The sequence below is a fragment of the Pinus tabuliformis genome, chromosome 2_1 (genome assembly GCF_031772625.1).
Source record: "Pinus tabuliformis cultivar Carrire ecotype Pingquan chromosome 2_1, CPIR1, whole genome shotgun sequence".
In the NCBI taxonomy this organism is placed as follows: domain Eukaryota; kingdom Viridiplantae; phylum Streptophyta; class Pinopsida; order Pinales; family Pinaceae; genus Pinus; species Pinus tabuliformis.
The window spans coordinates 844,651,392-844,670,642 of record NC_142299.1 but is presented as its reverse complement, the minus strand read 5'-3'; the positions used below and the strand labels follow the sequence as shown (position 1 = coordinate 844,670,642).

At 39.5% G+C, this 19,251-nt stretch overlaps 1 protein-coding gene across 1 annotated transcript in view; it reads left to right on the top strand.

The window, feature by feature from the left end:
- The window catches only part of LOC149203291 (DNA-directed RNA polymerase III subunit 1-like), a 57,727-nt gene that overhangs the window by 23,262 nt on the left and 15,214 nt on the right, over nt 1–19,251 (top strand). The window contains exon 4 of the mRNA XM_089400171.1: nt 16,875–17,079. Within this exon, the coding sequence (XP_089256297.1) occupies nt 16,875–17,079 (205 nt within the window). The remainder of the gene's footprint in view (nt 1–16,874; nt 17,080–19,251) is intronic.

The following is a 19,251-nucleotide window of genomic DNA, read 5'->3' as shown; positions in this document are numbered from 1 at the left end:
GGGTGTATGAACCTATGTAATTATTGTTGTAATGGGGGCATTGAAATTTAGTGGTTCCACCCCCTTTCCCTGCTTCAAGCCTGTTAACATATTTCCACAATGAGGTTTGGTCTTGTTTAGTTTTTTGAAAGTCATGTTCACCCTCCTCCAGCTCCTCCTCACCGGAGTTTTCATCAAATCCACTTTCTCCAGCTTCTTCATCCCCCTCTTCATTTTGGCCCCTCCGTTTCCTACTCTCCAGCACCATAATAACTAGAAAAGGGACCAAGAAGAAGAAAATGCCAAGAAATATAACTAGGTCCATGATGTTTGATATTTGTAGGCTTTTGAATCTGCAAAATTTAATGGGAATGGGAATGAGTCTTGAGAAAATTAAAAATGTATTTAGTTTTACTATTTATTAATTTAATTTATTTAGATTCATGATTCATTTACTAAATAAGTTATACATTTACTAAATTACTAACTAAACTAAACTAAATTACTAAATTACTAAGTAACTAAAGCCTAAACTACTAAATTAATAAGTTACTAACCTCCTTGCAGGCTTGCTCCTTGCTCCTCGGTGCTCGCTCCTCGCTCCTCCTCACTCCTTTGCTCAATCTCCTTGGCTCTCCTCAACTCATTCAAGTCACAATGAAATACAAAATGCCCCCCAAGCCCTTTTAAAATATATATATATATATCTATATATATATATATATATATATATATATATATATATTTATATTAATTTTTTTTGGCGTCCGCGATCTTTTTTCACGCATTTCTCTCCCAGTGTCATGCGCGTCGCTCCAGGGGCGAAAATTAAAAGCTCGGGAGCGATCGCTCCTTGATCGCTCCCGGGCTTCAATTTTCACAACGGGAGCGACGCTCTCGAGATCGCTCCCGATTTTGGCAGGGAGCGGAAATTTGTTTATCGGGAGCACGAGAGCGATTTCGGGAGCGCGCTCCCGACCCGCTCCCGCCTAGAGGGCGGATTGGGAGTGGGTTTGCAGGGGGGGGGGGCGCTCCCCCGCAACTCTGGTCTTAGAGGAATGGGAAGTCTTTGTCCAAAGCATCTTGGGACAAGACACATTACCAGGGTGGGACAAGATTTGGTCAGACCTGTAGTAGGAGGAGATGAGGCGAGCACTTTTGAAGACCTCCATCAGTGGAAGTAGCAATAAGAGTTCGAATGAGGAAGAGAATATGGCCCTTGCATCAAAAGGTCCCAATCACGGACAGGGGGAGAAGAAGAAAAAGAAAGACCTACTAAGGTCAAATGCTTCAGGTTCGACGAGTTTGGTCACTATAGTACACCGTGTCCTCAAAGGAAAAAGGATAAGTAGGAGACGCCGGACCAGGCAGAGAAATTTGTAGAGCTAGACAAATTGTCCTCTGGGTTGGAGGAAGACTTCGTGATGTTTGCAACTATACCTCAAGGAGTGAGGTGGGGCAATATGGAGTTATAGTCCCAGAGTTGCGTAGAGGTTTGGGAAGAGTCCATTGAGGTGTCTTCCTCATGGACCATTACCTTGCTATGGGGACCCACAATATTCAATAGTAGGATGGATCAGTTTCAGTTGATCTAATCAGAGTCCAGAGTGACAACTGCAGACTAGTTGCAGTCAAGTGCTGAGGAGCACAAAGCAGTGTTGATAGCAGAGCAGGAGGCTCAGTAATAGAGTCAACAACAACACAAATTATTTAGTGGATAGTGTAGAGGCTAGTAGTAGTCAGATGCTCAGGAGACAGATGCAACACAAAGACACAGTTGGTTCAGTATTGCGAATGCTTCTTAGTTGCAGTAGTTGGAGTAGCAACAAGAACAATTGAGAGGGAGTTGCAGTGCAAATGCAGAGTTGGCAACATTATATCAATATGAGAAATAACATAGATGCAACATCAGAGTTGCACAATCGTTGGTGGGTAGTGGCAGGCAGTCACAGATGCTAGACATCAACAACGTGTACAAACTACAAAGGGTGTTGCAGAGACAGGGTGTTGGAGCAGTTCAGCACTAACACCTTCCTCGCTAAGAGGGAGTGTTAGTTTTTGTAGCATCAAATGGTGTTCTAGTCTCGAAAGTTATCAAAGAGGCTAAGAAACATTAGTACTCCATAACCCAGAAAAGGTTTCAGGAAAATCCACGTAGAGATGCCTTAATTAAGTTAATTAATCAATAATTAAATTTTTCCTAAGTCTAACTTAGGGAAACTGATTAATTAACAGGAATTAATTAAGGAAGGTGAGATTTCTCTAGAAACTCACACGGATCGACTAGGAAATAATCTCAGCCATTGATTAAGTTTTAATCTTAGCCATTGGAGTCCCACAGTGAGATTATAAGAAGAAGTCGATGGGTAGATGGAGGAACACTTGAGATCGATTTCCTTAGGTAGTTCAACTTTCCAAAGAGCAACAAAAGTTTGCCGTAAGAGCTCTAGCCAAAGAATGGAAGCAGGGACAGAGAGGGGAAGAAACAGTGAGTTTGAAGGAAGTCATCTAGGTCCAGAGAGTAGCTTGCAAAGACGTAGGGATAGCCACATAGAGGCTGATGCAGAAGTCTCTAGAGGGCAATTTGATTCAGCTGGAAGATGGGTTTTTTTAGGTGCTAGTGGCCGAAAGAATTTCCAAAGGGCCAAGCCAGAGGCTTCCAGACAAGTGGTGGTCAGTCAGAAGCTGATCAGAGGTAGTTCCAAGCCAGCCAGTTTCAGGCCTGCGTAGAGTTGATGCAGGGCCTGTGCAAAGGCAGTCATAGAGCCAGTTCGATTGGCTTGATTGAGCCAGGATTCCTTGTGGGGGTGAGGAAAATTCCTCACAATATTTTTGCTAGTATTTTTCTCTATAGGATTGGTAGATTTTGACATCCAATTATTCTCAAAATTTCCTCACTATTGCTTAATAATAAAAACCCTCAGCTACTGCAACAGTTTTCCCAAGTTGGATTTTTCAAGGGACTTTAGTCCAAAATAACGGTGTTATAGTTTTGTGTGTGCGCCAGTATTTTCTTAGTTTCCAGTTTGTCTTCCACAATAATTTTATTTGTGAAGATTGCAGTGTGATTAGTTCGTTGTTGTCGTAGCGATAAACTGCTAAATTAATTTATAATTAGAAGAATTAATTCCAGTTGTTGCAATAGAATTTCAATGGTGGAATTTTAATAGGTACATCCTTCAATTGGTAGGTGTCATGTGAAATAATGATGGAACGAAGTGGGGACAAAGGGAAGGCTCCATGCCACATGCCATGGTACATCGGTAGCTATGATAAGGAGATCCCACACCTTGGGTATATGAATGTAGGGAGGGAGCACACGTGGATGTATGAGTTACGCCAACCCTTGTTTTTAGCCCTTCTTCATTTGCTTTCTTCCTTTTATTGATTTTTCTTTAGTTTATTGCTCGGGGCTGCAAGGGATGATGTTGAAGAAAGTATAACTAGGTTCGGTCTTCATAAATGTAATTTTGATATTTGTATGTATACAAGAAAAGAAATATTATTTTTGTTATATTTATCAATGAGTTTCTTGCTCATTGAAATAGGCCTAGCACATGTCAAAGTGCTATAGGTAAGTCAAAGAGTCAAAAGGAAATGTTGAAGACCCTTAAGGGCATGTGACACCATGTATATTTATGTATTAGAGTCAAAGATATCCCTCCAACCAAAGTCACAAGTCCTCTCCATGCAATGACATCACCAAAGAAGCAAAAATGAAGTGGAAAAGTCAAGTCGGCCTAAAGGAGGGACAATCCTCTATATATAGAGGTTGTCCACTCCTCCAACGACAAGCAACAACTACCTCTAAAATCAACGAAGAAGATAGCCGAGAAAAGGGTGAGAGAAGTCGAGCATAAGGAGCCTCTAGTGCAACGAAGAAGGAGACTAAACCGAAGTTTAGAGGGCTGATTTAAGGGTGAATTATAGTCACACGTGCGAGAAAAGGACGATAGTCTGCGGTCACTATAGCAACAATATCACAGTCATATATTTCTCTTTGTTTGGGCTAGAAACTTAGGCCTATAAGGCCTCCTTCTCAAGCGAAGAAGAGGCTCTCCCAAGCGAAGGTAAAAGGAGTCAAATACACAAGGAAACCTCCCACACGTGCGAAAAACTAGGGCTTCAGTGTTGTCATATCAAGTTTGCAACTACACATCAAGAAGGTGCTCGGTTGGTCAAGAGAAGGAAGGCATATCCATAAGTGAAGGACCTCACTAAGGATCAAAGATGAAGCATCTCTTCTAGAGCTCACATAACAAGGTCTATCACCAATGTCCAGAAGGAGGACAAAGTGTTGGGGAACGATGTGCTGGAAGGACGAGGACGAAGTGTCGAGAAACAAAGTGTTAGAAGGAAGAAGGACTTGACTTGTGCTTGGAGGATATTCTTGTCAAGGGTCTAGGGTTTGGCATTGATCCATAGAAGCTTAAGAGAAATTTACGAAAGGGTTTTCCTCTCTAAGAGAGAGAGGTTTTGCCTTGGCAGAGAGCCAATATCTCGTGTTCTTATTTCTTGTGTTTTGGGAGCAATTTGATGAAGTAAACACACATACAATTATAATAAGAGAAGAAGATCAAGCTAACAAGTTAAATTGAAAAAGTGTTTCACAAACTGTTAGCAAGTCTAGAAGAATCCTACTATATCTAATTGCCCTAGATTCATCAACATTGTATCGAAGCTAAGGTGATAGATCAAGGAAAGGGCATCTCAAGAACACTCATAAGATGACACATCAAGGAAGGACATCTCAAGAACATCTACAAGATTGAAGCTTCAAGCCAAGAAGTCTCAAATACATCAAGGACAAGAAGGTCTACCATCTACTATCCATCAAGGAAGACTACTAAGCAACAAGAGAAGCCTTTCACGCGATCCATCCAAAGAAGGGACTACACCAAGTTACATCATCTACAAAGGAAAAAGCACTACAAGTCAAGCCTCACTCTCCAAGCATATCTCATCATCAAGCAAGTCTATTTGAAGGAAGCAATTTGAAGATTATCAAGATCCAAGAAGGCAAGCCATCAAGTCTTCAAGAAGAAAGCAAGACTACTACATCACAAACTCTATCAAGTATATATGTCCCCTCTTGAACATACATCAATATCTTTTTGCAAGGAAAGCAACAAATTGGTTGGGACCACTAACTTCCTTGCATGGAAGAAGAGAATTGATTTACTTCTCAAGGAGAATGAACTTCTAGACCTCATCAAAGGGAATATCGCTATCCTTGTTAAGGAACAAACTGAAGCCCTAGGCAAGTACAATAAGGATAACATAAGAGCTCAAAGGATTCTAATAGAATCTATCAAGGACTCTCTCATTCCTTATGTTTCCAAATTTGAAACATCAAAAGAAATCTATGATAAACTAATAGAGCTATTCTCGGTAAGCACAACTGGAGAAGTGATATCTCTATGAAATGATTTGTACAAAATGAAGATATCAAAGGAAGGAATAGCTCCCTACTTCATGAAGATCTCTAAGATGAGAGATCAACTTCAAGAACTAGGAGAAGTCATGTTTGACAGAGAAATGACAACTGTAGTACTCAATGCTCTACCTGAGGATTGGGGCAACTTCACATCAAGCATATATGCCATGAAGGAAGCTACCCCACTAAGTGAACTATGGTCTCTATGCAAGATAGAGGAAACTAGACTCAAAGCAAAGGATGATGTGGGATCAAAGGAGCAAGCATTTGCTACCATGGCCAAGAGAAAGGGAAAATTTGGCAAATTTGGTCCACGAAGAACAAGCAATAGAGATATGTCCAAAGTCCAATGCTTTGGATGTCAAGAATATGGACACTACAAAAGGGATTGTCCCAAACTTAAGGACAACAACAACAAGAGAAAAAGAGAAGAATCTCACATAACTCAAGAAATGAAAGAAGAAGACAAGAAGCAGAAGAAGGAAGATCCTCCGGTTCTCTACTATGACTAAGTCAACCTCTTTACTTAAGTCTTCTTTCAAAGTTTTGAGTAGCATAGGAGCATATAAAGATAGGATAGAATGCATGGTTAAGTAGCATCTTCTAGAATATAGGAGCATGGTGTAGATATAGCTCAAGATATTCATATAGAAGAAGCATACCTATTATAGGACCTCGTCCACAATGAAAGAATAATTGATCATGATTAAGAATCTTTGAAGGCCTCTATCATCAGAAGGAAGAAACATTTGCAGGATAAGGGTCTTCAAGATCCTCTAATAGAATTTTCAAAAGAAGGTTGATAAATAAGAGCAAATGTCTCATTGGAAGTCCCATTCATGGGATTCAAGAAAGGATGATATGTAGGCAAGAAAAGATGAAGCAAGAAAGGCTACACCAATCAAGAAGAACCGTCAAATGAGGCCAAGATGATCAAAGAAAAATCAAGATGAGGTATGTATCCATCAAAGTTTAGTCATGTCATCATATTTATTATTGAATCATGGGAATAGTTCTAAAACATGATCAAGTATAAAAGATCTCTTTCACAGATGACATGCTCGAAAGCAATCGCTACAATCCAATGAAGGTCAACGTGAAGAAGTATCCTCATAAGGAGTATGAGGTGGTTGACTAAACATACATGAAGAAACAAATAAAGAAAGAGATCAAACATGTGAAGAACACCATGGCCACAAAGGATCATTATCTAGTAAGATCCATTAAAGACATCTCTCGAAAGAAGGCATGACAACACTGACAAAGAAAGAAAAAGATCAAAAGACCCTTGACACCTATGAAGGCCTTGGAGATATTAAGGTGCAGATAACTGATTCAACTCTACAAAGATGTCATGATGAAGAAGCCATCTAAGCACTATTTGATGTTGAATTAATATCAGGATGAATTCATGAAGTGCTACTAAATCGAAGTATGGGAACAAGCAAGTACAACTTAGCATCTATGTGATAAATATTTCGAAGCATAGTGAGATGACAAAGGAGTAACCAGATGACGAAAGAACTTGACATATATCAAAAAGGCCACTTTCCATGAAGGAAGCAATGACATGAAAAGCCAGGAAGGAAAGTGATCAATGGTCGGTGCCCTACCAAGAAGTTAAAACAAAGACTTCATGACATCAAAAGAAAGAAGGAGATCAAGCAGTTGAAGGACCCATGAAGAAGAAGTTGTTGATGAATGGACAAGTTCGTAGCTAAGAGGGAGTTCTAACAAGTTGCCAATCACAAAGGAGCTTGATCAAGTTTCTGGTCAAAGGACTCTTGGGCATGTCTTCCTCAATTAAGAGGAAGAGATAGACACAACATTCTTGTCTTCACTTGGGAAGAAAGAATGGAAGGATTGGGTAATCATTTGGCATCCAATACTCTTTGAGGATGTGTAGGGCATCCAAGATAAGAGTAGGCATGACAACTTTGACAAAGGAAGAAAAAGATCAAAAGACCCTTGACACCTATGAAGGCCTTGGAGATATTAAGGTGCAGATAACTGATTCAACTCTACAAAGATGTCATGATGAAGAAGCCATCTAAGCACTATTTGATGTTGAATTAATATCAGGATGAATTCATGAAGTGCTACTAAATCGAAGTATGGGAACGAGCAAGTACAACTTAGCATCTATGTGATAAATATTTCGAAGCATAGTGAGATGACAAAGGAGTAACTAGATGACGAAAGAACTTGACATATATCAAGAAGGCCACTTTCCACAAAGGAAGCAATGTCATGAAAAGCCAGGAAGGAAAGTGATCAATGGTCGGTGCCCTACCAAGAAGAAGTTAAAACAAAGACTTCATGACATCAAAAGAAAGAAGGAGATCAAGCAGTTGAAGGACCCATGAAGAAGAAGTTGTTGATGAATGGACAAGTTCGTAGCTAAGAGGGAGTTCTAACAAGTTGCCAATCACAAAGGAGCTTGATCAAGTTTCTGGTCAAAGGACTCTTGGGCATGTCTTCCTCAATTAAGAGGAAGAGATAGAAACAACATTCTTGTCTTCACTTGGGAAGAAAGAATGGAAGGATTGGGTAATCATTTGGCATCCAATACTCTTTGAGGATGTGTAGGCATCCAAGATAAGAGTAGGTAAGAGGATCAATATTCTTTGAGGGTTGGGAACCCAAGACAAGAATAGTCCTAGAAGGTCATAATCAGTGAACATCCGGGTGGGTATGTACCTTGAGAGACAATGATTAAGGTGTCTATAAGTCATTGGTCTCGCCAACATTGTGCTTTGATATTATGAGAGATAGAGTTGTTAGTCAAGGCCTTGCTATAAACAATGTTGGTTACTATGATGCTATAACAGATGGATTGCCAATCCAGTTTCTCTTATGTGAATTCTTCAAGATTGAAAAATAGCCAAACACCTTGTAATGATCTATGAATACCTCCCTAGTTAAGAGGGAGTGTTGAAGAAAGTGTAACTAGGTTCGGTCTTCATAAATGTAATTTTGATATTTGTATTTATACAAGAAAAGAAATATTATTTTTGTTATATTTATCAATGAGTTTCTTGCTCATTGAAATAGGTCTAGCACATGTCAAAGTGCTATAGGTAAGTCAAAGAGTCAAAAGAAAATGTTGAAGACCCTTAAGGGCATGTTACACCATGTATATTTATGTATTAGAGTCAAAGATATCCCTCCAAGCAAAGTCACAAGTCCTCTCCATGCAACGACATCACCAAAGAAGCAAAAACGAAGTGGAAAAGTCAAGTCAGCCTTAAGTCAAGTCGACCTCAAGTCGGCCTAAAGGAGGGACAGTCCTCTATATATAGAGGTTGTCCACTCCTCCAACGGAAAGAAATAACTACCTTTGAAATCAATGAAGCAGATAGTCAAGAAAAGGGTGAGAGAAGTCGAGCATTAGGAGCCTCTGGTGCAGTGAAGGAGACTAAACTGAAGTTTAGAGGGCTGATTTAAGGATGAATTACAGTCACACGTGTGAGAAAAGGAGGGTAGTCTGCAGTCACTACAACAACAATATCACAGTCATATATTTCTCTTTGTTTGGGCTAGAAACTTAGGCCTATAAGGCCTCTTACTCAAGCGAAGAAGAGGCTCTCCCAAGAGAAGGTAAAAGGAGTCAAATACACAAGGAAACCTCCCACACGTGTGAGAAACTAGGGCTGCAGTGCTGTCATATCAAGTCTGAAACTACACATCAAGAAGGTGCTCAGTTGGTCAAGAGAAGGAAGGCATCTCCATAAGTGAAGGACCTTACTAGAGCTCACATAACAAGGTTTATCACTAGTTGCCAGAAGAAGGAGGACGAAGTGCCAAGAAACAAAGTGCCGAAAGGAGGATGAAGTGTCGAGAAACAAAGTGTCAGAAGAAGGAAGGACTTGACTTGTGCTTGGAGGATATTCTTTTGAAGGGTCTAGGGTTTGGCATTGATCAATAGAAGCTTCAATAAGAGAAATTTACGAAAGGGTTTTCCTCTCTTAGAGAGAGAGGTTTTGCCCTAGCAGAGAGCCAATATCTTGTGTTCTTGTTTCTTGTGTTTTGATAGCAGTTGGATGAAGTAAACACACATACAATTATAATAAGAAAAGAAGATCAAGCTAACAAGTTAAATTGAAAAAGTGCTTCACAAATTGTTATCAAGTCTAGAAGAATCCTACTATATCTAATTGCCCTAGATTCTTCAACAGATGAGAGCATGCTATGTATGATATAACAGTGACTATCCCCTTAAGGTGGGGCAATTCATCGCTCACCAAGGGTTGGGAGTCTGGGACATGCATGGGTTCCTTAATGATGCAATGGCCACCCATAGGGGCCCTAGGAACCAAGGTGATGGCCATAATGATAAGGGGTAGAGCTCACATTTAGCTTTTTCCCACATGCTAAATGTTATTGTCCCGACCATCTTTTGCATTTTGTAGTATTATTTCCTTTTGTATGTTTCCATATTATGCTTTTATCTTTATTTTTAGTTGCATCAACCTTCAAGGCATCGTTCCAGGTTCGACCCAAGTTGTGGACAAGGGGAAGGGGATGCTAACACCTTGTGGATCCGACGAACAAATGTGGACCCAAATAGAAAAATGTGAAAAGGGCTTGTAATGAGTGGAGGGGAGTGAGATATATGGTATCGGGAAGCAGGACCACACAACCAAAATCGGGGTTTCCCATGTATTGTCGTTCCTAAAGCTGATAGCCAATAAAGGAGATCCCACAGGACTAGGATTCATGATTAACCCGTAATTGAGGTACAGGAACAAAACTATAGTCAAAGCCCTTCCTCTTTCCAAGTCACCCAATAATCCATACCCACGTGTGCCCAAGAAAAAAAAGCATAATTACCTAATTACATAATGAAAAATCATACCTTTAGGATTGGATGGCCCACCTACAAACATACGATCAAGACAAAGGAACGAGGAGACATGATGGTGGCTCAGGTGGCGGAGATAAAGTGGCACATCAAAGTTATCAGGTGGCTGTCACGGGCTATTGCTACAGGCTGAAGGAAGATACATTGGAAAGGAAAGCTCTCCAAAGTGGTACTCCACTTTTGGTGGGCTACAAGAGGGAAAGGGGGTAGAACCACAAAATTTATATGCACCCATTGTCATAAAACCTACATAGGTTCCTGTACCCATTTGAGAGAGCATTTTTGTGCGATCATGCCATGAGATGAAAGTAAGATTATAGGAATCAAAACCTATCTACAAGTGCTAGCCAAAGATAGAATCAAATACAAGGAAGAAGAGGAAACAAAAAAAATCCAAAAAATCAAGGGTTGGACATGAGAGTTCACAATGAATGTTTGGTGGTCGATCTCCATTCCCTAATGCTAGTGTATTTTTTCCTTCACATTCATGGCATAGAACAATATTGGATTTGCTTGACCAAGGTTGGAATGAGATGGATGAAAAAATTACAAGTTTTTCTATATGTATATAGTGTACCATTCAATGTTCTTTGCTCATCCTTTTGGCATGAAATGGTACAAGGCATTGATGGTGCTTGTTACTGCAAAATCTAGCACCTTAGTGCCAAGCCTCACTAATCAATCTAGATTATAAGCAACCATGGGTTTAGTCACCATTGTCACCTTAGCAACTATTCCCCTACTATTTTGTGGTCAGATACAATCCTCACAAGGGATGCTTTGCTAGCAGATCTTAGGGATAAAGTAACCCAGTTAATTTAAGCAAAATACCCCTTTAGATTTCTACTACAAAATCTACCAAGGATAGATATTCAAAGATTAGGGTTTTAGGTGAGATAAGGTATAATTCCAAGATGGTTAGTTCAAATTACCATATGGCTAAACCTAGAGGGCTTAGTAAGGCCTAAAGAATTTGATGCATGAGCTTGTAATATGTATTTAGTCATGTGTTACTTTGACTTTTCTTGCTTGCTAAGTTGCAAAATGATTGTGGAAATGATGGTCAAGAAAATAGATCTTAATATCTTGTTATTGCCACACCAAATCCATTTTAGGAAAGGATGAGAGAGAGTTTGATTCATTTATTCACTTAAGGCTATTAAACAACTTGTACTTACATAGTATGACATGGAATCCATTTCAGACATATCCATGTGTGATCTTATATGGATCCATGCTATATCTGGATTTTGTTCCAAATTCAGATCCGTGATGTATTTTTATATGAATCCGAAAAATATAGAAATCTAAAACTTTTCAATGAGTATTTGGGGAAGGGGGGCAAGGATCTAGTAACATAGGCCTACCTAAAAGTAACTTGGGTCAGTCTTATGGAGCACCTCATGCCTAAACATCAATATTATGCTAATCATTTTCTCCATATGAAGAATGGCTTCAGTGGCACCCCAAGATACCACAGGTAACAATTATCATTCATTTTGAGCAGAGTTGCGGGGGAGCGCCCCCCTCGAACCCACTCCCGAATCGCTCTCCGAGCAGGAGCGGCTCCGGAACGCCTCAGGGGCGCGCTTCCGAAATCGCTCCCGGAAAAAAATTTCCGCTCCCTGCCATTTTCGGGATCGTTGTAGGGAGCGATCGCTCCGTCGCTCTCGGAGCGAAATTTTAAGCCCGGGAGCGATTACTCCCGAACATTAAAAAATCGCTTCGGGAGCGTTTCGGGAGGCGCCGGGAGCGGCGGAAAAAAATTCCACGGACCCGAAAAAAATTAAATTTAAAAAAAAAATTTGTTTTAAAAGCCCAATGGGCTTAAAAAAAATTCATTATCACTTCATTGAGTTGAGTTTCTTGGAGAGCAAGAACAAAGGAGCAAGGAGAAGCGAGGAGCAAGCGCCAAGGAGCGAGGAGCAAGCCTGCAAAGAGGTAAGTAACTTAGTAATTTAGTTAGTTTAGTTAGTTTAATTTAGTTAGGTAGTAATTTAGTTAATTTAATTTAGTTTATTTAGTTTAAAAATCATGAATTTAAATTAAATTAATTAATCCCAATAAATTAAATTAATTTGCAGATTCAAAACCCTACAAACATCAAACACCATGGACCTGGCTATATTTCTTGGCATTTTCCTCTTCTTGGTCCCTTTTATGGTTATTATAGTGTTGGAGAGTAGGAAACGGAGGGGCCAAACTGAAGAGGGGGATGAAGAAGTTGGATAAAGTCGAATTGATGAAAACCTCGGTGAGGAGGAGCTGGAGGAGGGTGAACATGACCCTCAAAAAACTAAACAAGACCAAACCCCATTGTGGAAATATGTTAACAGGGCTGAAACAGGGAGAGGGGGTGGAACCACTAAATTTTATTGCCCCCATTACAACAATGATTACACGGGTTCATACACCCATGCTAGAAGACACCTCTGCGGGAAAAGGCCATGGGATGGAGACAAACAAATAGGAATCAAAACTTGTCCAGCGGTGTCAGCACCGGATAGAGCCAAATACGTAAGGGAAGAGGAGGAAGCCCAATACAAATCAAAAAAATCAAGAGGTTTCTTTGAACCAAGCTCACAATCACAAAGAACTCCTTCAGCGTCCTCCCAAGGCAGTGGATATGGAGGCACAGGGTCATCATCTTTAAGGCGTAGAACCATATCAGATTTCCTTGATGAGGGGTGTAGGAATGATGTGGATTCAAAGGTTTACAGGTTTCTCTATGCATGTGGGATACCATTCAATGTTCTTCGCTCACCTTATTGGCACGAAATGGTTTTTGCCATAAATGATGCCCCTAAAGGATACAAGAGCCCTGGGTATGACAAGGCAAGAACCATTGGCCTTGATCATGAAAAAGAAAAAATATCACATTCTTTGAATAGAATGACAAGTTCTTGGACTGACCATGGGGTGTCCATTGTATCTAAAGGATGGACAAATGTAAAAGGCAAGCCATTGATAAGTGTTCTTGCTGTGTCTGTTAGTGGTCCCATCTTTCTAACTGCACATGATTACTCAGACAAGTTCAAGACCGCCATCAACATTGCAGAAGCATTACTTGAAACAATTGACCATATTGGGCCATACAATGTCATCCAAGTCATCACTGATAATGCTCCTAATTGTAAGGCAGCGGGAGCAATTATTGAGGATAAATACCCCAACATATTTTGGTCTGCATGTTTGGTTCACACATTGAACCTTCTGATGCATGATGTTGTCAAAAACAAAAATGCACAATACCAATGGATTGGTGATTTGTACAAGAAAGGCAAACAAATGATAAAATTTATTACAAATCATACCAATACCCATGGCCTTTAAAGCAGTCACTCGAGATTGGAGTTGTTGAAGATTGTGAAGACCAGATTTGGTAGCTATTACCTCACCTTCAGGCGCCTTTTGAAGGTAAGAGAGTCATTGGCTAGCATGCTATCAAGTCCACATTGGCAAGTATTAAAGGAAAGGGCTACAAATGCAGCTGACAAGCGAGGTTTTGAACTGGTGGAGGAGGCCGCTCTTGATGGTCAGTTTTGGACAAGTGTGAGGCAAGTATTGGATTTCACCAAGCCCATTTATCACATGATTCGGTTTGCAGATACAGACAAACCAGTGATTGGCGAGGTGTATGAGCAGATGGATACCATGTTGGGGGAAATAAAAGATATTGTTCATAACAGAGATCCCGACTTGTACAATCTGATTCATGATTGTGTGTGTGAACGGTGGAATAGACTTAATCTTCCACTACATTGCTTGGCGTATATCCTTACACCAAAATACTACTCTACATCTTGGTTGGGCCAACGTGCACCAGGGGGTGGGGTTAGGACCAAACCCCATTTAGATGCAGAGGTAACTAGAGGATATTTGGAAGCATTAGAAAAGTTGGTACCTGACAGGGAGGAATGTGCAGTTGTGTGCCTTGAAATAGGCAGATACTTCAGTGGCACTGGTTTGTATGGTAACTTCCATGCAATGGACGACAGAGATAGATTTGATACTCTCACATGGTGGGAAACATATGGCGGCCAGGGACTTTTGCCAAAATTGGAAAAAAAGGTTCTTTCACAGGTTGTAAATACTTCTTCTGCAGAGAGGTGTTGGAGCACCTACAACTACATACATAATGTGAAAAGAAACAGACTTAATGAAAACCGAGCAGAAAGCTTGGTTTATGTGCACTACAACTTGAGGTTGTTGAGTCATTACTGTGATCGGGCTTATGAGGATCCCACATATAAAATTTGGGACAATCACCCAGAGGATGATAATTTGGAGGATGGCATTGTACATCTTTAAGAACTGGAAGAGGAACTTGTAAGGGATGAAGATGAAGCAGCTGTAGTGGCCATGCCACCTCCACCTCCACCATCCAATAGCAGTGCTCGAGGTCCAAGTCTTGTTCCTTTGCTGTCGCCACCTCCATCTACACCCTCACGTGGAGGTTCTAGTTCTAGTCGTCGGTTTGTGCGGGAGACTCCTAGAAGACCACCACGACCTACTCATACTCCTGGAGACTCTCGTGGCAAGGGCCACATGTAGATTTACAGTTTACTTGTCTTTTTTAGTTTCTATTAGACTTTAGTTTTCATAACTGTTGAGTTTTAAGTCCTTGACTCTTGACTCTTGACTCTTTCATATCATAATGATATTTTTTGTAAACAATATATCATTGTGACAATGAAAATTTGAAGTTTGAAGTTGGGCCTTGGAAATTATAACTCATTGGTAATGATTGTGAATTATGAATATGATGCTTCGTGAAAGACTAAAGTTGTTTCATTTCATTTCATTATTCATGTTTCATTTTATAAATTTATAACATTTCATATCATGTTAACAGTTAGAAGTTAGGACTTAGAAATATCTAAGATATTACTTCTTGTAATGGTTAAACTTAGTTACTTAGCTTACAAGTACAATTTTGGTGATCAATGATGATAAATGTTATTGAATTTTCAATTTTGAAAGCTTGAAGTTGAAACTTTAAGATTGAATTTGATGAATCATGATTCATGAGACTCAATATGTTGCAGTTGTAATATGTATTTTACTAACTTGTGGACATGGTTGATGACGATTATAATTTCTAGATGATTGATGTGATATGGTTCAATGATCAATCTATGTTTTTTTATGTTTTTTATGTCTAATTCATCATTCTACATGTTTTTGTTGACATATATGTATCAAAAATTTAAAAATATAAAATATATATATATATATATATATATATATATATATATATATATATATATATTTTTAGAAAATCGCTCCCGGATTCGCTCCCAAACCGGGAGCTTCTGAAAATGGTCACTCCTGCTCCCGTTTTCGCTCCCACTCCCCGCTCCCGCTCCCGCTCCCAAGCAACATTGATTTTGAGATTTTGGTTGTATAGCTCAAGGTTGGCTCTTATCATCTTCCTATTGAGATATATTGCCAACTTGAATATGGGAAGGTTGCATAGTAGACTGTCCAATGCATAGCCCGAGACCAAAGATAATTTATTTCAGTGCTCTGTCTACTATAAGATTCATGGTGAACTTACCTCTGTTTTCAGTGAGTCAACAGAGTTGATGAGAACCTTCATATAATACGGCGATTACAGATATCTTGTGTTGTTCATTTGAGAAGCCCTTCATCATAAACAAAGCTTCTTAGAGATAAACATAACCATATTTGTTTCCAGTGAATGATTACATCCTACTTTTAGCCTGAGGGCATGAATTGTAAATGACTTAGTGATAATGTTACAGTTCACTTCTACAAGAGTTGTTTAATAATGTCAGTTGCAGTGGCCTCATCCAGCAAGGAATCATACTGCGATCTCTTTTTTCTCTCAGTGGCCTTGAATTTTAGGGGATATTGTCCACAAATTTGAAGCTAGCAGAACTTGTTCATCCTCCTGACATTATTTACAGGATGATTACCTGCAGTTTTGGTGTCAATGTCTCTCTAAGTTTATTACCTGATGAAAATTCTATGCTCAACAGGTAGCAAGCAAAATCCAATTAATAAAATAAATTATGGATTCCTATTTGTGCATTCTCCACGTTTCTTTTTTTCTAAAATAAAGCTCAGTTGATGGATGATTAATCAGGTTGTCAGTTCATTGAACTAAATTATAATATTTTTTTGAAGGTAAGAACTTTTAAGGATGAAATGTTATGGGTCAACATTAGAATATTCTTATATCTAGTGTTTCTTAATCTTATCAATATGAGTTTCAGAGAAACTATTTTAGGTTTATCCTTCTTTTACTTTAAAAGTATGTTATGGACTTTGTGGGAGGCACTCCGGTTCGTATCAACTAGAAGGAGAGTGATGTATATTATAAAACTTGTTTTCTTTTATTGGCCCTCTTTGCTTTCTTTTGAAATAATATGTAAACACTTGTGGATATACAAAAGTAGAAACTGGAAGGGTGGTACAATTCAATTCCATTCATGGAGCAATATGCATTTTGAAAGTTTATACAATTTAATTCAATCTTTAAATGTTATATAAGACCAATTACTAACCTTGGCATGATAAGTTGCAAATTGGAATATTAACTAATATCAGTTATTTTACAATCTGCAGTACAAATCTTGCAGCAGTCATGGGTACAGAAGGAGTGGATGGGAGGAATACCAAAAGTAATCATGTTATCGAGATTGAAAGAACACTTGGAATAGAGGCTGCCAGAAGGTGTATCATTGATGAAATACAATATACAATGGCAAGTCACGGAATGAGCATCGATATTCGCCATATGATGCTTCTGGCAGATGTTATGACATTCAAGGTATGAACTACATGATAAGATTTTCTCAGTCAAACTTGTGCAGGCTTTGTTGCTTTAAAATGCTTGATAGCAGCCTACAAAACTCATATATATTTGTTGTTATGACTAGCTATTTTGTATTCAGTTTCACTCTCATATGCTAGTTTTCTCAGCAAATTCTAATGTGAAAACATCTTCAAGCTTAGCATTTGCTTTTGTTCCCTAAATCATGCCAACTTGAAATGAATTTGTACGAAAAATTGAATTCAACACACCTCATCAAAAAATTAATGACATTTCATTTTTTATAATTCAGGTACTATGTACATCAGCATAATAATCAAGTCGCTTTACAATTTAGTTTAATTTAATGACATTTCAATTTGTATATTTCAGGTGCTATGTATTTCAGCATAAAAATAAAGGCACTTTATGACTTAGTTTAATCTGTACATTAGAGTTGTATTAATGACTTACAGGGGTCATTAAGCATTTATGCATCTAGGGTCTATCTCACTCCCTTGTTATAATGAAATGGTTGCTCCCATGATATGATATCTAAGAAGTATTTCTCAGTTTCAAGTTCTCTTGTGTTCTTGCTTGGTTTATTTGTGTGTTCAATTTTCATAATAAAGAGTTGAATATATGGAAATTAATTTGCTCCACAACATGTTGTCTAGCTTGGGGGGGAGGAAGTCAGCTGGCAGCTTTTACTATCTTTTTAGATAAGTCCAAGCATATTGAGATCAAGTATCACTATATCCGGGATATGGTGCAGAGAGGAGCAGTGAGGCTCTATCACATCTCCATTGGTGATCAGATAGCTGACATTCTTACCAAGCCTTTACCGAAAGGAAAGTTCTTGGTTTTTGTTGATTTGGGGTAGCATCGGATGTGCTCTAGCCACGAAAATTTGTGGAGAGGCTAAGGCACATGAGATCTCCAATACCCAGAAAGGGTTTGGGCAGATTCTAAACAATTCGGAAGATATTAAAATAATTAATATTTTTAATGGAGTCCCTAAGTTTATTAATGTGAATTAATATAAAACTGTGTTAAAATGGTCCAAAAGTCATGGATCAAGCCAGATCTAATCTTTACCGTTAATTAGGGACTTAATCTCGGTCATCGATTTGTCAACGAGAAAAGTATAAGAGGAGGCTTGAGGGTCACTTGGAGAACACACTAAGAGATCAAGATTTCAACTTTCTGGGGTTGGGTTTGCTGAGAAAGTTGAGAGAGTGATCAGAGTTGCGACTGAGGGGCAGTGAATACAGAAGCAGAGATGCAGAGATAACACTGGGAGGATTAGCACAGTAGCCGGAGAGAGGGATGCAGAGCTAGCCAGGGCTCTCGCAGAGGCAGCCAAGAGATGCGCAGTGCCTCAAAGGGCCAACGTGGGTGTCGTAGAGAGCTAGAGGACTGACGTAGTGCCTCTAGAGGCTGACGCGGGCCAAACCAAATTGACGCTGGGCTAACGCTGGGCCAGAGAGAGCTGACGCAGTCCCTAGAGGCTGACGTTGGTGTTTCATGGGGCAGATTGGCGCTGTGGAGCTGTCAGAGTGTTTATCTGGGGTTTCAGCTAGAACATCTGTCTCCGACTGAGAGGTACTACTACCGAGATTTTCTCTGTTGGGTGAGCCGGATTTGGCACCCAGATTGTATTCTGAAACTGCTTAATAAATCAAACCCTCAGATAGTTGCACTGGTTTTCCCATATTAGGTTTTTCCGGGGACATCATTCCAAAAACAATGGTGTCACTTGTGTGCTTATTTCTATTTCCTTCAGTTGATGATTTGTAATGTGTTGAGCATGCATTTGTATTTATTTCCAGTATTTACATGGTAAATAACTTGTTAATTAACATAACAAGTAGGTAGGAATAAATCAGTAAAGTGCATGAAGGGTTTCTAACGTGTCAGACTTAGAAATTCCAACATGGTATCAAAGTGTGGTTGCAAATCATAGGAGAATTGGGGACATCAGCCGAACAAAGCAGCAGTAGCAGAAAACAACTATCCCGAGTGACAGAAGCAGTTCCTAGCAGAGTAGCAGCAAGGAAGGGGTGATGCAGTGCCTGTGTCATCAAGATTGAGCCAGGAAGAGGCAGCACAGAGGCTGAGGGAGGCAAAGGCAGGCTCACGCAGAGGCCAGGAGGGCTGATGTAGTTGGCTGAGGAGGTTGATTTGCCG